At 38.8% G+C, this 25,277-nt stretch overlaps 1 protein-coding gene across 2 annotated transcripts in view; it reads left to right on the top strand.

The window, feature by feature from the left end:
• Positions 1-400: 400 nt before the first annotated feature.
• The window catches only part of LOC131679812 (diphosphoinositol polyphosphate phosphohydrolase 1), a 33,434-nt gene continuing 8,557 nt past the window's right edge, over positions 401-25,277 (top strand). For both annotated transcript variants that reach the window (XM_058960563.1, XM_058960562.1), the window contains exons 1-2: positions 401-923; positions 2,542-2,891. In XM_058960563.1, coding sequence (XP_058816546.1) covers positions 2,793-2,891 — 99 coding nt within the window. In that variant the 5' untranslated portion in view covers positions 401-923; positions 2,542-2,792. The remainder of the gene's footprint in view (positions 924-2,541; positions 2,892-25,277) is intronic.

Here is a 25,277-nt window from a genome sequence, read left to right as displayed (position 1 = left end):
AAATTTTCAATACTTTTTATCATTTTGAAAACTTATTTGTCTTTTGCTTCACAAAAATGCGTCATGTTGAGGACGCAAAATAAACATGTTCTAGGACATTTTTTACTCGTTTTTTCACCAAATTAGCTCGTTTGATGATTTTTGTTTTGATTTGTACTAACATTTCATATATTTATGAAAGAAACCGTTGAAAACGGCACGTTTAAAATGATTCATTTTCCATCATCCATTTGCTTACATGAACTTCACGCACACAAGCTGTCAAACTCAGCTTCGTAGTCGCGAATTGCATGCACTGTACTCCGACTCCGACAAAATGATTGCTACATAAAATAAATTTGCAGTGTATCAAAACGTCACCGTACCACAGCTGCCATGCAATGTCATTTTGACAGTAAACGGAAAGAACAAACCACGGAACAACGGACGGTGTTGTCTATTCGGCCGTTTTGTGTGTGTGCTTTTCTCCATCACCGCCGAAAAAGTAAAAAAAAACTTCCTGCCTTGCTGGCGGAAGTATAAAGTAGCATTTTTGCTGCAAATTCGGGTGTGCTTCTTTCGCTGTTAGTGTCCAATAAACAGCTAGTTTCGTCAACAGAAATGTGTCGCATTTATCGCAATTGAACAAGCAGCTTCCGGAAGTGTCAACTTCGGTGAAAGTTTGTGTCACTGGGCCTTTGCCGCTAAATTTGCAATATTTGATTCCCGCTCCTAGATATTGGGTAACCAAGCAGGTTAGCATTCCTGGGGAGAAAATACTTCGAAGCCTTACGACGATCAAAGAGAAGCAATTCTCGACCGAAAGTAACCTGCAAGATGGATGCTTTGCCGGGATTCGCACGTATTAGTAAAAACAAACCGATCGTGATTTGTAGCTAGCCGCGTTTTTTATCGGACGAGAGAACGGGAATCCTCTTTAGGTGGTAAGTTAAAATTTAATTCAATACGGTATTTTTTCGATCGGGTCAACAGGTGTATATTTTCGATTGATGAGATTATTATACTCATTGAAGGCAAGCTGTATAGCGAAGGCTCCCAACGCCATATGTATATCATTTATAATGGTCAATTGTATTCCGTGATTCTACTAGCTGAACTTTTTTTAGGATTAGACTGTAACAATTTGCTCTTGATTACTGTAAGTGCTAGTGATGGCAGAGTCCATTAGCTCCAAAACCATCTTTCACGACATTTCTCATAATATTGTTGCTGTTTGCATCACGCACGAAAGGTGCGTCAAGAATAGCGACAATAAGACAAAACAGCAATAAGAAAAACTAACCATTTCACGAAAACGATTTAGCTGCCGCTGATTGAGAGGTGAGCTCAGCAGACTAGCCAGAACATATATAAATCGACTCATGGATCTCTCAGGAAAGACGCGCACAGACAATAGATGAACGGTATGAAAAACTAAGCTTTGGTGCACAAAAAATTTGCCCCATTGCCTTGTGGACATCTTTTTCGAATGATAACTCAAAGTGTGCATTGGGAGGTATCAGATATGTACTGATATATGGTAGGTAAATGTATAGAAGAAAAGAGATTTGAAGGTCTTGTGCTGCCAGGGATACCTTTTTACTTTGCGGCTTACATTACTATCACATTTCTCTGGTGGTACAAGATATATGAACTCGTCGACAACCTCGTACCCATGTACTTTTTCTTGTCGGAGTTTATAATCCGTTCAATTCTCGCGAAAATGCACAAATGCCTCTTTCACTGCTCTGCGATCGACTTCAAGGATGTAGATATCGTCCGCGAAGCCAATCAGCGTATGACATCGCGTAATGTTTGCTTGTTTGTTTTTTATTGACGTGACTTTCATTCGCCATGATCGCGTAATGATAGTTGTGCTTTTCTGAAAACCAGATATTCATATTGCACATTCAAGCGCTAAAGCTAGGGAAAGCATCGCCCGTAGTCAAACAATGTCATCGTTTTGTACTGAAACGTATGCTGCCTTGAAATTCTCAAACATGATGAGTCCGCAAGGTGTATTACCGAAATTTGAATCCCACTTCAGTATTGCATTCTGCTGATACCTTAGGGCCGTTTTGGATAGTTATGCCTCCATAGTTTTTAAACTCAAGTTACAGATAGGTCGTGTGAGGTCATTCTACCAATCCGAAAGAAATCTTTCTTCCACCCAGATACTCGGGTGGAGTGCATTGTAATTGTCGGTCGGGATTCCGTCTTCCCAACAGTCTCACCTTACTTAATTAATTCGATTTACGTGACCAAAAAGATTTCATTCGTCACGACCAACGTCTTGCCGGTTTTTCACTTCTCGAATAGCCTTGTTAGTTTAGTTCTTTTAAGATTTTTTTTCTAAATTAGTTCCTCTAATTCCGACCTATCCATTGTATGTTTTAAAATGATTTCCGAGGTTTGCAAAATCTAATTGAAAGAAGCAGAGTGATACACTTTAAATATGTATATTTATTTGCTTAATTTGATCTAACGCCTAGAAAAGATTGGGAATGATGAATGATGTTGAATCCAAAAAATAATTTTGCCATCTTCTCCTCTCATTCACAGGTTGTAGAGAAAGTAAAATAGTGCAAATAACCAATTATTATTTTCGGGTTATCTAAACGAGAAAATCGCGTGTGAGTGGCGTACCCTAAAAGAACCCACAAAGAGAAGATAGTTGCTGGTTACTAGTTATCATCACCAGTCTCGATTTTTGAGTAGTTTGCGCGTACACATTCAAGTGATAAAACACAGTAATATAGCAGAACTCATATAGAACACTCCGTCGGTTGCAGCTGAATTTTTCGACACCCAGGATGGTCAAGGAGAAGCCGAATTCAACTCGAATCTACGACAAGGATGGGTACCGCCGACGAGCTGCCTGCATCTGCGTGCGATCGGAGGCGGAAGCAGAGGTGAGTCATACTATATATAATCCTTGTACATAAATACTGTTTTACAATGTGTTTTACTGCAAGATAAGCCTCCAAATAATCCTGAATTGAGACAATTTATCCAAAAACTAGCATGTTTATAAAATAGTTTTTTAAAAATGTGCGTATGGAAGTGAGATATATATCTGATAATATATAGGGAGTAACGATATAACGCTAGGGAGTCTATGTTGCCTATTGTCCGTCTGTGAGTGTGGAAGAATATTCTCGCTAAAGCGCAGACAACAAGCATTTAGATTATAAAGGAACAAGTGACATTATCTTGTCTCGCTGAGGAGGATAAATCGAACAATCTTTATTGTTCGAAGTTAATCGCGGATCAAATCGTAGCATTCATAAACCACACAGACGTAAATTTGAAATATTCGGGACCCCCCCGCTCCACCTTCCTCCTACTAAACTTAAATTGACTTTTACCAAAGCCCCACTCCCCCTCAACAAAAATCCACGTACAAACTACTGTCTATGATTGCATGTTTATCCCATTTTCTATGGGATTTCCTATCTTTGTTGGACCGATTTGCGATCATAGGCAGTGCATCTCTTAGATTGGAACAAATTCCGATTTTTTCTCTTTTGAATTAAATTTTCTTCTAGGTTAACCTATAATATTATTAAAGACCGAATTTTAAATATGTGTTGATATCACAATTTTATCTAAAAAAATCAATTTCCAGAAAAAGTCGGAAAAAAGTTACAATTTCCCAAATTGTTCCGCCTTTCTCATACAGAACGATTAAGCAGTTGCTCCAAAAACCGACTTTTCAACCGAGACCTAGTAGCATAGGCCCATATCTACAGTTTCATCAATCAACAAATGACACTCATATCCGCAACATACAAACGCATTTGGCCTTCACGATCATCCACGCTAACCACCGCTACGTAAATGTCTTACCACTTTTGAACATTCAAACGCGGACTAAAAAGTTAACCTACAAACTCCCGTGTTCGCACGATCATAATTCGATTATGTCAGAAAGTCCTTACACTTGGCCCTAGCAACCTAGGTCCATGCTCCCAGTTGGACCAATCAGAAAAAAATTACGCTCTTATCCACTAGACAATACGTCCTAGTAATATGGGAGAACTCACTCTCTTCTAGCATCTGAACTGTATACTGAAAATTAAGTATCAGATCCACGATCCGCGCGATCATCCAAGAACACGCGAGAATATGCCAATGGACACACGGTTATAAAATCGGAAGCGGGCCATTTGGCATAAAGTCATTTGACATAATGGACATTTGGCATAGCGGTCATTTGGCATAATATGGAGGATTGATCACACTGATGGTCATTTGGCATAATGGACATTTGGCATAACGTTTATTTGGCATAATGGTCATTTGGCATAATTTGGAGAATTGATTACACGAAAGGTCATTTGGCATAACCGACATTTGGCATAACGGTCATTTGGCATAATTTTGAGAATTGATCATACTGAAGGTCATTTGGCATAACAAACATTTAGCATAACGTTCATTTGGCATAACGGACATTTGACATAATGGACATTTGGCATAACGGACATTTAGCATAGAGGGCATTTGGCATAATTTTGCTAAGTGATCTCACTGAAAGTCATTTAGCATAACAAACAAATGTGCAGTTTACCAAGGATATGACCCATAAGGTTAAGCACTAAGCAATAATAATAATGTGTTGCTATTTATTACTTAATATAGATTATATTTCGAGTGAATTTTTAACATTTTATAACTGATTTTGCCTTCTTTTAAATATGGGCAATAGGGTGTCGCAAAATGACATCATGTCAAAAATGTCATCGGGCTCACTTCTTAAATGAAAGATTAGGGTATCATGAGCACTTTCTTCTTCGAAGAGAATTTGATAAAACGTTTCTTACAGGTGGCGAATTTTGATTTTTTGAAAAAAGAGCTTTGAACAGATGCAACAACTGCAGGAGTGCAAATTTGCCGAAGAAAGTGTATAGCTATCGCTAACAGGGTGGAAGTTATTAAAGTTTTTGTAAAACTACTTTATGACAATTTTAGCATTCTTATCAAAGAAAGAATTCTAACACCAATAAAATGCATTCTTATACTTCATAACGCAACCGATCTTTTTAGTCTAGTAGACCTTGGTTTTCCATGCAATATTTTATCATCAGTTGATGTATTCAGTTGATTCAAGCGAAGAAAGTTTTTACTATTTGCGTCCCAATTAGTTTGCGAATATTTTGAGCTTAGATAACTCTATTCGTGACCAAAATTGAGTAAATAATAACACAAATAGAAGCAATGGCTCCTAAAGTAAAGCTGCAGGTGCATCGTCGGTATTCCGAGAAAGCTGCTTTTGACAGATCATCTACCAGCAATGATGGATGTTATTAATTATTTCCGGTACACGCAAAATGTCACTCGAGCAGCAACTCGAAAGCCCTACCAAGGAGCTTTTATTCTCAGGTGATACGATCCTTGAAATCGCCGATCCGCCATGTTGGTTCTAGAAATGACAGCTAACAACATTGTTTACTACATCCCCATGCATGTTTGCTTGGATTTCAGTATGTAAGCAAAGTTGTTCGCCGTCATCTCTCTACTCCGCAGCTTGCTGCACGCTTACCTCACTACTCACCTAGTTACTGCTAAAGACGAATCACCTTATAACTCTAAGCACCTTGAGCTCTACGACATTGTTGCTCTCGAAATTATACGTGTTTGGAATACTGCTGGACTCATAGAGATAAAAGGAATGTAGTGCGTTGTTTGGAAAACTTGTTAACGAAGTGGAAGCGAATAAACGCATTCATAAAACAGTTTTACGCGTTCAAGAGTTCAAACGTAAATTAAACTCGATTTTCGACATCTCGCCTCATGATATCAATGAACGACTTCAGAATGATATTCCTTGTAATCAATTTTGGCAACAACAGAAGCACACATCGTATCCTTGTATATTAAAATACATTCCGGAAAATCCGGCAGCCCCACCGACGGAGTCATTGAAGCAGGTTGATTATGGAGAAGAAACGGACGACGAAACTGATATGAAAATACCATCCGATGATTCGGATCTAGACTTCAACATACGCGATGAACGTAGAAAACGTAAGAAAATTCGACTACTGAGCGAAAAAGTAGCGGAAAACTTGGATAGGGAGAAAGTCTCTAATCGCGGTTCTGTCGGAGTAATCGGCTCTGTGGCAGCCACCCTCGGTATCGATTTGAAAAAACTCAGTATTAGCAAGTCCATAATACACAGACGCAGAAAGAATGTAAGTATTTCAAGTTCACATCAAATCATTTTTAGATTACGGAAACATTTTAAATACGACAATAAATTGCGGAGGAAATCAAAAGATCATTTGGGAAAAACAACTCTACCGTAGTACATTTTGATGTACTACGGTAGTAAGACGGCAAAGACGGGAGATACTGGCTATGGTCGTGACAGGAAGTGATAGATCAGAATAAATTTTGGCCTGTGAATTTCTTCAGAACGGCACTGGAAGATCAAGAGAAAGTATACAAAATATATTTTGGTACTCCCCTTATAACATCTAGGTACGATGATCGCCCTATAGCTCGAGACACGTACTCGAAATTCAAAAACCATTCATGGTACTTATCGGAGCTGAATATCTGTCTGGCTTTCTTCGATGATAACGTGGAGACTAGAGTAAAGCGACAAATGGTGGAAAGACTCGCGGTCAGAAGTAAAGAGATGAAACTGCTTAAAGCACAAACCGTTGATGTAAGATTTACTTTGCCGGACTACGTCACAGAAAAATCGTTGATGTTTTTCGAGATTATGCAACTTGATGCACGCTTTTTATTAACCGTTGATTGGCAAGATGATGTTTCTTACATGAACGCGAGAGCCTGCTGCAATAAAATATCGGTTACGAACGACAGTGCAGAACGAGCGATTTCACTGTGTGATGAGTTCAAAGACTTCGGTCCACAGAATGACACTGAAAACTCGCAGCTTATAATTGTCGCAAGGAATCGTAAACTACAAAATAGCTCGTTGAAATCCAGTGTTGTGAATTACATGCCAAATTAAGATTGAAAATAAATTAAGACAAAACCGGCACCTAATATTTTTGCATTTTTTTATGATTTGCTAAAATTGTCAAAAAGTAGTTCTACAAAAACTTTAATAACTTCCACCCTGTTAGCGATAACTATACACTTTCTTCGGCAAATTTGCTCTTCTGCAGTTGTTGCATCTGTTCAAAGTATTTTTTCAACATATGAAAAATTGCAGATACCTAGTTTTGAAGAAAAACTAATGAGAATCATCGAAAATTGCACTTTTTGATGTGTTTCAATGGCTGTAGCGTTCCTATATCCACATAATTACACAAAATAACTTATCAGATTTCTCCATATGGATCTCCAGAAAAATAAAAAAATGTTGAAAAAATTCTATGGTAGTTTAGTGGCACTTCAAAACCCGTAAATTTGAAATTTTACCCTAAATCAGCTCTTTTTTCAAAAAATCAAAATTCGCCACGTGTAAGAAACGTTTTATCAAATTCTCTTCGAAGAAGAAAGTGATCATGATACCCTAATCTTTCATTTAAGAAGTGAGCCCGATGACATTTTTGACATGATGTCATTTTGGGACACCCTAATGAGCAGTTCATTCATGCAATTATGGATTCTTTGCTATGACATATGTTTTAGTATAGTATAGTGTAGAACTGCAATTCACCCCATAAACCCCATGCAATTGGTTTTCCATAAAATGTTTCAATAATTAAAAGTATCCTTATTATCTTTTTTATATCATGTTCTTTCGAATTATTTACTTTATCATTTGTGGATATCGTCATGTTTTTCAAACGAGGTGGCCGCCGACCCGCCGTCGGAAGCGGCGGCCTCTCGCAAGCAAATCTGTGATCCACTCGTTTGCCCGGATTACTCATTGCCCCGGGGCTAGAAATTCGTTTAAGTCCGACTTAGCGACAGCACGCGACTTGATGCGATGTGGCGTAGCCACATTAGTCGTAAATGTTTTTATTAATTGGTAAAGAAGAATAATCTGATAAATTCTGGTTCAAGTTCAATTTTAGTACTATTGGTAAACCAACTCATTTAAAGTCATTTAAATATTTAGATAGTTGCCGTTATGCTCAAACATTTGATCTACATGTCAGCTGCTTACAACTGCATAACTAACTTTCCCTCGAACGGTGAGCGTTATTGTCAGCATGCAATCAAAATACATAATACATACAAGGAAGGATATACTCAAAAAACATCCTGATAAGGGACAATGCATAAATGACGTAGCATTTTTTCGGAGATTTTCGACCCCTGCCTCCCCCCTCGTAGCATTTGGTCACAAAATTCTAGCCTCCCCCTTGTATATAACGTAGCATTTCCAATGCGCCCCCCCACCAACGAGGGAGGTAAAAGAGAGGGTAAAAAAAATTAAACATGTTTTACAATTCTTTCAAATATATGTCCTTACAAAATGTTTGACTGCTTTTATAATCATTTTCATTATAACAACAATTTACGTCCAAAATAAACGCATTTCATGACCAATATAGTGTTGATAGTTTGTTTTGAATTTTATATGTCATGAAGCATGAAGAGAACTAATCTCAGTTCACAACCAAGCAGCTGTTAATGATTCTAAGAAGCATTCGTTCAACTAAATTACTGTATTTTGTTTGGTTGAACCTAAGAGAAAATTTAATTTAGCTACCAAACTATCTCTACTAGTTAGAAAAATTAACTAACTAATGTAGCATATCCCCATACAAAACCTTTTTGTTGCTAGCTTGCAATTTTGTGAATCGAAAACATACCACATGAAAATCCGCGTGAAAAGTAACTTGTGCGAATTTAAATTTATTTCTCTTAGGAATGGAGGAACATTATATTGTTTTATCTAATAAATGGGTTTTGAAGCCCGCCAAAACAACTTAATGCTACGTCGCACAACCTTTGACCGTACCCTCCCCCTCGTCACACTTCATCACAAATTTGGTATACCCTCCCTACCCCCCAAAATGCTACGTCATTTATGCATGACCCCTAATCAATAAATTTGTCACTACATATACCTATGCCAAACGACCGCTATGCTAAATTATTGTTTTCCTAAACATAAAAATATTTGTACGGAAAGATCTTCAGCAGTAGCACGGCTTAAAATTATGCCGAATTGCATGCTTTCTCGCAGTCTTAAATTATGTGTTTCTCTGTAGTTGAAAAAATGGTAAATGACCTTCAGTATGATCATTTCTCATTATGTCAATAATCCGTTATGCTAAATGACCGTTATGCCAAATGACCTTTATGCCAAATGATATTCAGTGTAATCATTCGGTAGTCAGTTCGGTAATTGACTGTATTACAGATCGTTCGGTAATTAATCTTTTCGAGATCTGTCAACAAATTACCGAACTATTCTATAATTTTAGTAAAAAAGTTACTGGATGTTTTCGGTACTATCAATTTGTGTATGGGATTTAATACTTTAGAAAGTATTTAGGATTTATATGTAAACAACGCTAGGATGCAATTTATTTCTCTATTATCGCTTAAATTTTTGACGCAAACTAATTTCCGTAAAAGCGACCTATCATTTCACGGAGAAATGCCTGAAAAAAGTTACTGCACTACTGCGAAAAGGCAGAAGTAGCAGTAAATTTTATTACATAATTTAGACTTACTGCTAACGGGAAACTTCAATAAGGCGCTCGTCTTTTTCAAGCTGTTATACAGATATCTTTTGCTCACTGAAATTTGATTATACAACACACATATAAATATCCTAAATCACTTTATATAATGGCAAATGGCCGCGGTTTGCCAGTTAATTTTCATGAAGAAACTGATTCACCGAAATTCGGTAATCGATAGTTATAATTATAATTCATTTGGTAATGCAGTTTACTTATTTGGTTTTACCGTACATATTATACATAGTTTGGTAGAAAAGTTTGTATATAACGAACTGTTCGGAAATCATTACGTAACTTCCGTCAAATAAATTAATTTTACCGAAAAATCGGATATTTATAATGTTTACCGAAAATTTCAGTTAAAAAATTACCGAACAGCGAATTCTATTGTCGTCAAACAAGAGTAGACCGTTTTGTTAAATGATCAAATAAGTATACTCTTCAAATATAAATACAGTGAAGACTCGTTTTTATCAGCCCCTTGGTGAACTTTAGACTGATAAAACGGGGATATTGATAAAATCGGGACATATATTTTTCTTTCTTTTTAAGAAACCGAAGCTCTTAAAATATTCTTTTTTAATCCCTGGATATAGCCTCATATCCTGTCCTGATTATTTAGCTTAAACTTCCCTTAAGTGGGTCTGACAGTGCAAAATTCAAAAAAAAAATTTTTTTGCATATTTCGGATCTCTAAGATAAGAAAAATAAGCTCAAGAAAGGATCTACTCGAATTCAACTTGGTCCGTCTGCTAGAGCCCATCAAACTACCAACTATCAATTTTCATATGAATCTGATAAAAATCGGGTCATACAGCTGATAAAATCGGGGGCTGATTAAATCGAGTCTTCACTGTAATACTAATAACTATACTAAATACTATCTGGTTTACATTGCCCTACTTTTGGATGTTTCTTATTAGCGAATGGAATGGAAATATTTTTTAAAATTTGCTTTTTGTCATTGTTAAGTCCGGTTTCGTAACTGCCGGGAAGGCATATTAAAATTAAGTTTAGATAGAAGAGACCATTGCATATTCTAGACGCTCTTTTAGTGCTAAAAAAAGAGCGTGAGCTTTAAAAGACGAGAGAGGAAATCGTGTCCAATCTGAGTTGCGAATTGCAATCAATAAAAAATGGCTTCGTAGGGGAGACTGAGGAGACTTGATCCCCTTTTTTATTTTTCAGTCCAACTCCGTGGAATGATAAAAAAAACTATGTATTTTTCTGTAGTTTTATATTGTTTCTAGGGATGACTAATAATCATAAAAAAAATACATGGAAATATTATACTGGACATGAGCTATGAGCATTTCTGGAAAACAACAAAAAAATGGAAAATTCTTTGATTAGTGGAGACTCGATCCCTAATTTGGGGACACTTGATTCCTTTATGAAAACGTGTTTAAAAGAGCATGTAGGGTAATAAGCCTATTTTTGCCCTGTTTCTACTATCATCCTACCCATCTGAAGCCTTTGGTTAGAGCAGCGTCTGCCATCTTTGCTCAACGCATTGACTCAAATGGTATTGCGATAATGGGGGTACTCGATTAGATTTTGCTGCGCTCAAACAGAAGATTTTCACCATTCTCAAGACAATTTTGTTATTATATTGCCTCTTAATAAGAGGCGAATGACCTTAACGTTAAAACCTCTATAATCGAAATAAAAAAAATGGACCTTAATAACAAATCAAAGAAGCTGAGATAATAAAATTATTGTAGTAATAATGTGGTACCCTTCTTAATAGGGCAAAAACGGGTACATTACCCCATTCAATTTTATAAATGGATTGTAGTATTGATTAAATTGTTATGATTAAATATTGTTATTTTTGTTACTACATATTACGCATCTCTCATCTGATTTTTTTACGAATTCCCCAAATCTCCGTGCAATTATTTGAAAGCTGTCTTTATTATGGTTGAGGAACGTCAAATGTGGGATGAATGGTTGCTACGTATACTGTAGTAAACAATTACAGTTATGTTTCTTTACGATGAAGCGTTCATTTTTGACATTTTTTTATGACAACAATGACTTCAATTGTTCTGTTGTGAATTTGGTTATTTTCAGTGGTGTGTATGAAGTATGGCGAAATCTCCAAATCTCAAATCTCCACGAATTTGAAGGGATCAAGTGAACCCATAGCATCTATTTCAGCAAACTTTAGTAAAAATATAGTTGAACAAAAGAATCAGCTCAATCATAACGTATTCATATAATTGACATTCTCCTGTAATTCTGTATGCAAAAGTAGAGTATGTAGTGGGTGATTTTATCAATTTTATAAAAGTTTGAAAATTTGAAAAATAAATCTTCTTCAGTTCTTCTGAGAGTTTTTTTTTAAATCGGTAAAAAATCGGTTACACAAAAATCCAATTTCTTTTTCCTGTGTTAATTAAATTTATGTTTAGATAAAACTACGCAACTTTATAGTATATTCGATTAATGTATTCTGATCCGCCTTTGAGTTACAATTATGGGATCAAGTCTCCCCGAGGATCAAGTCTCCTCAGTCTCCCCTACTGATTCTATTCTTTCTTCATGTGTGACTGAGAAAGGTTACCAAACTATGCTACAATATTCCAGTATTGACTTTACATACGAGATGTATAATGTTTTAATTGTTTATGGATCATTAAAATTATAACTAAAACGCTTTATAAATCCAACCATGTTATTTGCTCTATTGATGATTGTGTTGTAATGGTCAATGAATGTTAATTTTGAATCTAGAGTGACTCCCAAATCTTTAACTCTTTCGCACTTTTGTACCACTTGATTTCCTAGAGTGATTGAAATGTAGGGTGTATTGCATTACATTTGTTTACGTTTAGTTACAGAAGGCTTTTGTTTCACCAAAGATAAAACATGTATTTCTTCCTGTAATAACTTTATGTCTTGTTCGTTCCTTATTTCCAAAAAGAGCTACATGTCGTCGGCATAGATAAGAACTTTTATGATTTTGAGAATGAATGAAATGTCGTTCACGAATAAAATGAACAAAACAGGGCCTAGATGTGAACCTTGAGGAACCCCTGAGGTGATTATTCGATTTATTCCCTTTGAATCTAACTATTTGTTGACGGTTAGTTAAATATGATTCGAGCCATTTGAGAAGACCTGGTTCTATTCCTAGTTTTTCCAGTTTGAATAATAGCAAAATGTGGTTTCCATTATCCATTGCAATCAATGAGTAGTAGTTCGAGTAAATTTGTATTAGTTGAACGTCCTTTGAAGCACCCATACCGCATGTTAGTAATTTTGTTTTTGATTTGATTGAACAGTTTCGTTAACGATTGCTTCAAAGAGTTTAGGCACACAGGATATAATGGCAATTCAACTGTAGATACATGTGTCAGATTATTTGCCACTTTTAAAAATGGGTACTAGGTACGAGCTTTTCCATAAATTGGGGAAAATGCCAGATTCAAGCTACATGTTAAAAAACCAAGACAGTGGATCTGTGAGTTCCAAAGGTGAGTTTTTCATAAATACAGGCAGAATCCCGTTAGGTCCGGAACCTTTGGAGGCATCTAGTTTGTCTAGAGCTTCATGTCTTGCACTTTGACGCCAATGTATGTAATGAATTCTGGGAAGAAATCGAAATATTCGCGATCAAGATCTTCTTCAGAAAGTTAGTGCTTGTGTTAGTATTCGATGAGTTAGAGTTAGCAAGTAGCACGAGCCACGACGAGTGAGAGCTCTCGGTAGACGACGCGTTGGTGTGAGTAACAACGCTCGTTCCTTACGCTCGCTCATTGCAACCTCACCGAGCTAGCTCATGGCGACTCATTGTGCTAACTCGTTGTGTTAGCTCTTCGAGTCCTAAAGTTCGAGATCGAAGGTTAACTAGCACGAGCGGCCTAAGTCCTTATTGCTTTTGGTTCATTCAAAGTGGTCGCTCAGCTCGTGTTAGGCTCTCGTGCCGTGCTTCATGCATCCCTGCTCGCCACAATTGACCTTAAACAGTGTTTTAGTTGATGACATTTCCCGTCACATCTGGAATTGTAACGAGTGACTGGCAGGGAGTCCTTCCTAGTACCAAGCTCTACCGCTCCAGTAGGACAACACACAAAAAAATGCACACGCGATCGAACACGTTAACGTACAAACGGTCGAGCCCTTCGCGATAATACATGCGCTCGCGAAATCTCGCCGCCCGCACATATCTGAACCGTACAATGAATATCACATTCAGAATCACGGTCCGCTGCAATTGGCCTTAAGCAGTGTTTTAACGAGGCGACATCGGCTGTCTCGTCTACAATTTTGACGGGGAGCCCTTCATAGAACCTAGCTCTACAGCTCCAGTAGGACAACTCTAAAAAAAAGATAATTGGACTAGATTTTGAGAGCTGGGCGAACTCCCCAGTATGCTGCATTACGCAGCGGAACGTTCACGCTACGCGCCGAAGTTTTTTCGTCGCTGAATTTTGCCGATTTTTTTTTTTGGCTGGAGGTTTGCTGAGATGTAATAGGTTTGCCTGCGATGTGAGATGATCGCGGAGGCAGCACCGACTAGCATGGAACAAATCGCAAACCAACAATATCCACAAATACTGTTATGTGTTGAAATTACAATATATTTTGCATACATGACACCCGTCCACGGCTGACTACCTCAAATATCTCCTACTCTGTACTAATCACTCGCCTTCATTCCTGGCTGTTCTAAATTGGCTTTGTCTCTCATTTCTACACACGGATCCGCAACACGCCCGCCCGCCTTAGCATGACATCCCGGGTTTCCTCCTACCCGTGCTCTTCATCACCGCTTTCATGCTCCTCACCACAGCTTTGGCTTCGACTCCTGATGACGTCAACGTGTTACCGGTGCACAGAGGTTCTCCTCCTGCCGTTCTCTGTTGTGCTGCCAGTCGCTCGCTTGACCTTCGTCCTCGTTTCCGTAATGACCGACTAATCCGTTAATAAATCGTCCTCCTGATCAGGCAAATCTGAGAAAACGGCCCCTTTCCGAGGCTGTTTTCCGAGATGAGATTGTACCGACCCGTTGTTAATCTTCAAAGTCGTCTTCCTCGTAAGTGTGTGCTAGGCGCCGTTTGAATCTTTCTAGGTCCCTCGGCTTGGCTTATTAGCTGAATAAGGCTCCCGTGGCGAACCAGGAGAATGTGTTGCTTGATTGCAGCTTATGCGGGTGCAAGGTAGCGTCCAGATAGTGCTGCCGTGGTGCCAGAATGTCTGATTTTTCTATCAACTAACTATAATGTCTTTGTTTTGACCATTATCATACGTTTATAAACATTGATTCCCATGACAAATGTTACAGAGACTCTCAGCAGATGGTAGTTCGTTGAAGTTTTACTGGGTTTCGATTATCAAACTCCGATGTGTACAAACGAATTTGCCCAGAGGCCGTGTGGTATCCGGCCAAGAATTAAGCTACTGGGTTCCTACTCCCATGTCGTAGGAGGCGACTAAAAGTAGGAGACCCTATGTCAGGGTGTAGTTCCGTGCCGAGGACTTGATGACTGGATTCCCAATAATACTGAACCGTCCCTATCCGATCCTAAATAAAACGACTTGGGTAACCCCGTGGTGGAGGGCTGAGCTTGAAAGAATGAAGAAGGATATAAGAAGAGCTTGGAACCGGCGTCAGCGTGATGATTCTCGCTCAAGCAATCTAGCTTAGGGATATTCCTAGATATTGAGGGCGCTCTGTCCTTCCAGTCTATTCCGGAAGCGATGCGCGGTCATGGGATATCTGCATGTATCTCGGGGTGGATAAACGCAATGCTTAGTAACCGCATTCTTTGCTCGTCACTGCGACAAGCTGAAATACTGAAGTTGAGTATTTGCGGTTGTCCTCAGGGTGGCGTTCTGTCACCTCTGTTATGGAACTTGATTGCCGACGGCTTATTGAAGAAACTCAATAAGCTTAGATATCCAACCTACGGGTTTGTTGACGATTACCAAATACTAATTACTGTACTTTGCATCGGAACAATCTTTGACTTAATGCAATAAGCATTAAGAGCTGCCGAACAGTGGTTAAATTATCAGGTAACCCAAGCAAAACTTCAATGGTTCTTTTCACGAAAAAACGATAACAACCGGGGTTCGTCCCTTGCAGCTCTCTGATTCTGAGCTACTGTGTGCAGATCAAGTCAAATACGTTGGAGTTATATTAGATTCCAAACCGAATAAGCCTGTTCACATTGAATTCAGAGTCAAAAAAGCGTGCATTGCATTCGGGCAGTGCAGACGACCTTTTGGAAAGACCTGGGGTCTCAAACCTAAATACATCTATTGGATTTACACGACAATGTACGACGAATACTATCATACGGATGTCTTGTGTGGTGGCAGAGGAAAAAGGTAATGACAATCCAGTCAAAGCTAAACCATCTGCAAAGAATGGCGCTCATGGCGTTGACTGGTGCTTTCACCACAACTCCGACTGCTGCTCTTGAGGCACTTCTAAATATCAAACCATTACACATACACCTCAAACAAGAAGCACTATCATATGCATACAGACTGCAGTTGACTGGGCTTTGGAACAGTAACCATGTTGTCTGGCTATATGGAAAGACAACAACAAACGCAAATGTGTCTACTGTCGTGAAATGAGATTGGAGCAATCTCACTTACTAGGTAGATACTGTACTGTATTCCAAGCAGAAATATTTGGGATTATGTGCGGGGTACAATCGGCCCTTCAACTGAGTTTGTCCGGCAAAGTTATAAACTTCTGCTCCGATAGTCAGGCTGCAATAGCGTTCACGTGCCGAACCCAAATCGAAGAACTAAGCATTATCAACACTATCTACCTTGTCTGGGTGCCCGGACATTCTGGTATTACTGGAAATGAATGGACTGACGAATTGGCCAGGGCAGGTTCAGCGATTGACTTCGTTGGTCCTGAGTCCGCCCTGCCAATTTCGATAAATTGGATAAGGAAAAAATACGGTCCTGGGCTTCTTCCGAGCACCGTATTTATTGGAGAAATCTGCAAACGTCTCGCCAAACGAAGGCGTTTCTAGAACAAGTTTTCCATCATGCAATCACATTCAAAATGTTTTTTTCTCTTTAAGTTTTTGTTAATATAAGAAAATTAAAAAAGAGGTTTTTGTAATATAAATTTTTAACATAAATTTTTGTTTTGTGAACAATTGCGTGCACTGAAGAGCATATTTTGTTCGCACAGAAGTATTCATTCCCTGTAATTCGTTCTCAGATAGTTTTGCTGTTTGAAATACAGTAATCGAACAAAAGTATTTTGAAAGTAATGCACGTAGAAACCTCTACGCCATTTTAAAAAATTGCTCTTGAGTCAAAATGATCATAATGACTGTGGAAAATGTTTAGTCTTCCATGCCGGATTTCATCGGAATCTAAGACCGGTCGGTAACGATTTTAAAGATTTTCGTACGGATCTTCGTGGAATTCCTCACTAATATACACGTTTTCCACTGGTGCATTTAATGTGTTTCACTGATTACACCATTCCCATCGGTCGCCATTATTTTTTTATTGATCGGACTTTCGGTTCCAGAGTTACGGGTTGAAGAGTACAATCACATAGCAATTCCCGATTTTAACGATTTCTGCGATGAATGTTAAAAAAGTGAACATTTTTCCAATATGTGACCACAACCGCTTCGATTTGTAGTATTAGGTCACTAACAGCTATTCAAAATCTCTTTGGCCACATTGGTCAAAATTATCGGTTCCGGAAGCTCCAGCGAAAGTATCCAAATTCAGGATAACTGTTATATCGGTTTCTCGGAGATGGCTAGATCGATTTCACAAACTTAGTCTGAAATGAAAGGTGTTGCGTCCCCAGAAACTGATACTAAATTTGATCCCGATCCGATTTCCGATTCTGGAGTTACGAGTTGTGGAGTGCAGTCATATAGAAAATTCCGATTCAAATCGATATCGCGATTTATGCAAAAAGGTTAAAATTTTGCTAAAATGTGTGCCAAATAGCTTCGTTTGCAGTTCTAGGTTACTGGCGGCCAACCGAAGTCTCGTTGATAACATTGATCACCATAGACGGTTCCGGAAGTGCCCGGGAAAAGTTGCCATCTTTCAAAATTAACAAACTCACATCAGTTTCCCGGAGATGGTTGGGCCGATTTTTGCAAACTTAGTCCCAAATAAAAGGTATATTATCCCCGAATTTGTATTTTTGATGGAAAAAACCTTTACAATGTCTGAAATATCAAAATTTTATGCTCAAGAAAATTTTTTTTGAAGAAAATCGACTTTTTGGGACTTTGCCGATTTTGCACCTTTTTGCTTTTCTCATATAGGAAGGTTATGCAATCGGTCGGAATTTCGACTTTTTAACTGCGGCCCACAGGGTCGAATGTCTGATACCATTTGACTCAGTTCGCCGCCGTAAAAGTCTGTATGTATGTGCATGTGTGTATGTATGTATGTGCCAAACAATCTCACCGATTTAAACGTATACTGCGATGAATGTAAAAAGGTGAAATTTTTCCAAAATGTGACCTCAATTGCTTGGATTTGTAGTACGTACTAGGTCACTAGTAGTCATTCAAAGACTCTTTGGTTACATCGGCCACCATCGACGGTTCCGGAAAGCTCAGCGGAAGTATTCAAATTCATAATAACAGTTGCATCGATTTCTTAGTGATGACTGAACCGATGTGACCAAACTTAAATGAATGGTGTTGCCTCCCCTAAAACTGTTATTAAATTTTATTTCGATCCGACTTTCGGTTGTGGAGTTACGGGTGGTGGAGTGTGGTCACAGAGAAAACTCCTATTCAAATCGATACTCATGAAGACAACATTGAACTCACGCCGATTAAGCTAATTAAATATTATATTTTTGTTTGTTTTAACTTTCCGGGAGTCACGCTAGTGCACTGAGTGCATGCTGCTCTGAAAATCTAGCGAAATTGTCTTAGAGCAGTTGCGGCTGCTCGATTAAGTGTGTCAGCGTCGACATTTTGCATATCAGGTTCGCGACAAACGTGCACTCATATATACTCACCAAGTGTAATAAGAATGTAATAGATATTTCCATAATGTTGTATTGAACGTAACCAGCTATCAGATCATAGCTTTGATAAATGAGAAAGGCACAATTGCACAACTAGGTGGATTAAAACAGGATTTTTGTTTAACGAAACGATTATAATTTTATAAAAAAATGGCATCGAAGGTTTCTGCAAGAAACATTGCTCGAATCAATCCACCCTGAAATGATATTTTACTTACCTGGTTGTTAAATTCATATTTTTAGATAAAATATATGAACAATTAAAATTGTATGGATAGTTCTGAAATGAAATCTGTGTGGAACTTTTCGTAATGATTCATGAACTAGTTCATATTAGAAACCGAAAATGGCACCATGACAATCCGAATAAATTTGCTCTAATTGAACATTCCCTACGTAGTTCGTATCAAAAATTTTATGAGAGTTTTGTGCAATATGATTATTTTGGAATAAAATCACCATTTTGGTAAATGCGGAACACTTCCCGGCCCATTCTACCATGCTGGACAAGATCTTGAAACACGGGATTGTACCGCCTAATCCTACTGGTCACTTTAGATGCGCTTCTACAAATATAGTAAGGGTGTGAAGGTTGATTTTTTCGATGAGTTCTTGTGTTAAATTATGTTCCTGTGTTAATTTGCGGATTTTTTAGCACTTCAATGGACCTATTGTGACTTTTTTTTATCAAACACGAGGCGATTCGAGTGTGTATCTTCGTCGCGAGCGGTTGACTCTCGTAGAGCTCCCTTCAGTCGTTTCATTTTCATCATTTTCGGCACAGTTTACTGCCTTTCGGTTATCGAAAGTGTGAATAACGGTGCAATTTAACAATTATACAAAGTGAAGTGGCTTAGAAAAGCATTTTCGGCATATTTTAGACCGACGCGAGTGGTGACAGTTTGTGAAAATCGAATTCCGACAAACGAAAAAAAATCTTTTACTCGCATTACGGGCTGGCGATTCCCGATGCAAGGACAATAAAAGTGTACAGAAAACATCTAGAAATACATTGTACATTCTAAAAATAGTGAAAAAAGGTTCTTCAGAGAAAAAAATTCGACCCGAAAAGTGAAAAATACGGCAATAAGAAAAATTGGCTTATTGAAATAATTGTCGTTTCACCAGCAACTAGCGACTACCAGGTGTCGCCCCAAAATTCTTCGCCCGAAAAATAGGTGGCAAACCAGCCGGTCGGTGTTCAGCAGTTTTCGTCCACGTCCCTTGTCACCTATTTTTATTGGGGTTTTCATCGGCGGTGCTATCTTTGAAAATGAGCCGCCTTGGATATTCAACTGTATTTTTGCTTTCTTATTTTATTGCAAATGAGTAGAGGTTTTGATTCTTTTATATTCGAGATTTCAGATATTTTGTCGTGTGTAAATTTTGGGTGTTCGTTGATGTGATGGCACTGTAACGGAATACGTATCCGCCGGTCGGCCAACTTTTCTTTGGACTGAGCACACTAATTTCTATGTTTGTTTAGGGTTTGTTTTTCCAACGGGGGAACTGATCCACAGAGTATTCAATGTGCATAGGGAAAACACATGGCCTTGTTTCAGTGGAATGATGACTTCAATCATGTATGAGGTTTGAGAATTGACAATTCGCAAGAGGGTCGGGGACCGGTTGGCAATCACCTCCAGTTATGTCAGCACGAAAAATAAGTGTTTTGTTGTCACGTTCATTGGTTAGCTTTCAATTCTATCTCATTCCTATACGCGAGTCTAGGTCTATTGATGATATTTGGTCCTTAGACCGGCGACGACTGGGTGCTGTCGGCCATCTGTCAATAATGGCAGAATGAGAGGGTGCAAACGGATCTAGTCGAGAACACAAAACCGTAAAAATGAATAGTTGTTCAGAGGTCGGCTCCAACGGGACTTCGATTTGACAGGTATCGATGATCGCGGGTCAATACGTACTCAATACGCCGCGTCTGTTTTAATGAATCTAATTTCAAGTTCCGTTATTTGTAACAAGCCCGTGCTTCAGGTTAACGATCCTTTGTATTCAATGTTCGATACAATCGTAATTTCACGAACAATTCGATATGGTAAACAGGAAATACTTTCGTTGATTTATAACATCTCGAGCTTTCATAACTCTTTGTCTATATAACGTGTTATCACTCGGTAGTTTGCAATCCAAAAATATATCGTAGAGAAGTAATAGCGAAATTAGTCTAAATAATGTCGCAATAAATAGTGATCCGGCCCATTACGCAGATAAGATTAGCTTTTCTTGGTAATACTCCCACGGTCGGCTGTGTGGAGTTGGAATTGCTTTTGTTTAGAAAACATAGGATACTCTCGGTAGCCGGCTACCCAGAGTTTAAAAAGAACAAAAAACTAAATAAGATATTCTTTTTCGAGCGATCGTGTTCTCGAAAAATAACTAAAATACTACCTAATAAACTATACTTTACAGGTCGCATCGCTTACTTGGAGCGAATCCTAGACCCTATTCCCTTCCAAACCACCAACTCCGCGACACCTATGGAAGACTCTGATGAATCGTCGTCCGTCCGTTAACACTTCCCATCTACCTAATCCTTTATCCTTCCCCGTGAACGACGGAGATGGGGGCGGTCGGCAAAGATGGCTATCATGCTGTTAAGGTCTTAATATGTGTCGTATTGGTAAGAATTCCTACTTATCACTTCCTAAGAAACTCTTATTAGATAATCAGCAATCAATCATGATGAAGTCAGTATACATTTGCCAAAATCATCTTCACAACGCAACGAAACAACGGAAATAGCTCATTGCATTCCTGTTTTCACACTTCTTAATAAAGTTTAATATTAATAAAAACCCCCCTTACTACGAAATCATTATACATGTGCAATTCCAACTATCTATAAGAATAGTACTCGACACAAGAAAAAAATAAAGACGCAGGCAAATACCTTCTGTATAAGATTCCGCATTTTATTCAAACGATCGCCGGGAAAAATTAGCACCGACACAATAGAAACCACGAAAAAAAATCGTCGCGTCATTGAATATTATTAAAAAATATAAGCAGTGCTCTTTATAGCCGGCTATCCGGAGCTCAAGTTGCTTATTTTACTACTCGTTTAATACAACAAATGATAAATTTCCCAAATTCTCAGCTGCCGGCTGCCCAGAGCAATTATTACATGATAACGCTATTGGCACACTTACTAACAACTCCCCCGTTTCCCGTGATACATGTGGAGATGCAGAGGATTCCTCGGTCTGTAGTAGCAACAAGTATCGGAGCAACATTCCTTCCTTCCCCCAGAAGATCTGCATTCGGACGTGGCCGGCGTCGGTATTGATCAGCATGCAGGGATCAGAATAGATTGTACAATGTGGCTCATCATGTTATTCCCAAGCATGTTGTTCCAATGAACATTTTGCAACCTAATTTGCTTCTGGTCAATAACGGATTAGCAACTACGGGCGATTTCTTATGCTTATGCTTTTTTGATCAAACACGAGGCAACAGCATTCCTAGAAGCCCGTTATCGGCATTAGCTCTCTTGAGAAATGAAAGTTCATGAAGGGAATTTCGGGTTGGACGACACTTACGCTCAAATTTTTTAAAAAAATTGAGAAGGTCGATCAATTTTCTAGAGCACTGATTTAGCTAAGAAATCGAATTACTTTTGTATGTTAAGGAAATATTACTTCTTATAACTAAGCCAACCATTCCTACTTGAAATCATTTGCCAATGTCTATGATTTTTTGTCCTGCAGGCAAGAAAGGATTAATGACCTTCAATGTTACACCTACTTTGTAAAATTACTCGCACCATACCTTTCTGAATATTACTTTATTAAATCGCAAAGATGATTTCTTGTAACTATGGTAGCAGTTCCGCCCCATGCTGAAAAATATACAAGTTGATATAAATTGCCTAATATTTTCAAACTGGCTTAAAATGTGAAATCGGTAATATTCGGTAGACCTTTTTCACTATTATAACAAGAAAGAACTGGTCTTTCACAGTGGTGCGCTAAGATTTTTGCCGCTCGGGGCAAAAAGTTAAACTTGCCGCCCCTTACATGTAAATCACGGTGCGCAAAGTGAGGCTACGACTCTGTTCACACGATCGAACTTTACCGTATGTATCGAACAGGGTACTCCTTTACAGATTTCAATCTAAGAAATTCCAGTACTCTTTCCCAAGCTAGAAATCGCTACTTAGTGACATCTTATCTTTTGGGGGAATTAAACTAATGAAAGAGTAGTCGGGGGCTTTCACATTTTCTTTATCCCGTAACAGGCTAGCAGGGTACCCCGAAAACCTATAAAGTTGTATTAGTATTTATGAATTGTTTCCCAGCACTGGAGTATCCGTCTGGCGATATTCCAGTAGTGAGAACCAGGTGCATCTGTTGGGTTCAGTTTCGCAGATTCTAAAAATGAAGTATTTTCCGTTTTCAAAACATCCAAAAGTCAGTTAACAATTGCGTTAGATATGGCCTTTTAAATTTGCCGGTACCCGCCGGGTACCCTGTCAGCCTGTTTTCTTTTTGTTGGACACATAACGGTTAACCTGTAGGCTATCAACGCCTTCTGTAGCGAAATGAGAAGCCTCCGACCACATAGAAGGGCATCGAGCAGCCTTTATAGTGTTTTATAGTGCTGGACAAGATTCGTCCACGCTGAAGCAAGTAACTGCGAGAGAATGTATGTAGTGAGAAGCAAAAGCCCGTTTCTTCAACTAATGTGTCATCAACGTTCACTGCCTACACAAAGCGAGACCAGCGAACGAGAGATACGATCGTGCTGCGGAAATACGCGCAGCAGCTGGAGACGTGCCGGTGATAGTGCCTATCACCGGAATAATAGATCGGTGTGGCCCCCCTTGAGGATGGCTGGAGCAACCTATAAAGCACCATAGGTAGCACTGCTGAGCTGAAGAGAAGAATACAGCATAGGCGAGATAGCGGTGTGCAGCACCGTACGAGTGTGAACGAGAAACAAACGTGTTGTTGAATCGGTCTAGCCATCTCCGAGAAACCGATGTGACTGTTATTCTGAATTTAGATACTTCCGCCGGGGCTTCCGGAACCGATGATGGTGGCCAATGTGGCCAAATAGACTTTGAATGGATGTTAGTGACCTAATACTACAAATCGAAGCAGTTGTGGTCATATTTTGGAAAATTTTTCACCTTTATACATTCATTGCAGAATTTATTAAAATCGACATTTTCTGCGTGTTCGTACTCATCACTCTGTAATTCCGGAACCGGAATCCGGATCCATTAGAAATTTAATAGCAGCCTATGGGAACGTTGCACCTTTCATTTGAGACTAAGTTTGTCAAAATTAGTTCAGCCATCTCTGAGAAAAATGAGTAACATTTTTGGTCACATACACACACAGACGCACATACACACACATACATACATACACACACAGACATTTGCCGAACTCCGGAACAAGATGTCGGTTGAAAATGAAATTCAATAGCAACCTATGGGAATATTATACCTTTCATTTGAATCTTAGTTTGTAAAAATCGGTTCAGCCATCTCCGAGAAACTGATGTGGACCTTTTGTTAACAAATCCGCACATACACACATATACATACATACATACATACACACATACATACACACATACATACATACACACAGATTACACACATACATACATACATACACACATATATATTGGCGAACTTCATCTTATTTCGTTATACGATGAAGGAAATGCGGGCGTGAGGGTGGTCCAAGGGGAGGGGAGTGATGAAGGAGGGAGGTGTAAGGGCAAGGCGGGGAGGGGGGTGGGGGGTTGTGCGGCGACGCAACACTCAACTGCATATTTTGCCTTCCATTTGAGACTTGGTTTGAGAAAATCGGTTCAGTCATCACCGAAGAACCGATGTGACTTTATTTGAGGAATATGCCCGGAATTCCGGACTTCCGGAATCGTCGATAGTGGACAATATATTCAAAGAATGTTTGATTGGCAATCAGTGATCTAGATCTGCGATTAGAAGTAATTTGGTGACCATTGCAATAGTTTTTAGCCTCTGAGGTATTACGATTGTACCGATTTATATGGGAAATTCCAGTGCATCCTTACTAACACCCCTGTAACTCCGGAAGCAAGAGTCAGAACCGAATGAAATTCAGCAGCAGTCAATGGTATTACTGTATCTTTCATTTGAAATCAAGTTTGTGAAAATCGGTAGAGAATTCGTTGGGGAATGGGTGTGATATTAGCTTAGGAACTTGGCGGGTTCCCCGGGGGCGTCATGATCCGTCATAGGTGGCCAATGTGGTCAAAACTGCTTTGATTGATCATTAGTGATCCAGACCCGCAAACTAGAGTAATGTTACATAAATTTTAATATGTTTTACATCATTTGAACATCATGGTGGTACCAGTTTATATGGGAATTTGCTGTGTGACCGCACTCTTCAACCCGTAACTCCGGAACCAGAAGTCGGATCAACTAAAAATTCAATAGCAGCTTATGGGAGCGTTATACCTTTCAGATAAAACTAAGTTTGCGAAAATCGGTTCAGCCATCTCTGAGAAAATTGTGTGAGTTTAAATGACACACACACATACACACACACATACATACACACACACAGACATTTGCCGATCTCGACGAACTGAATCGAATGGTGTATGACACTCGGCCCTCCGGGCCTCGGTTAAAAAGTCGA

Source organism: Topomyia yanbarensis, chromosome 2 (genome assembly GCF_030247195.1).
Source record: "Topomyia yanbarensis strain Yona2022 chromosome 2, ASM3024719v1, whole genome shotgun sequence".
Classification (NCBI taxonomy): domain Eukaryota; kingdom Metazoa; phylum Arthropoda; class Insecta; order Diptera; family Culicidae; genus Topomyia; species Topomyia yanbarensis.
This window is presented reverse-complemented; position numbering and strand designations above follow the sequence as displayed.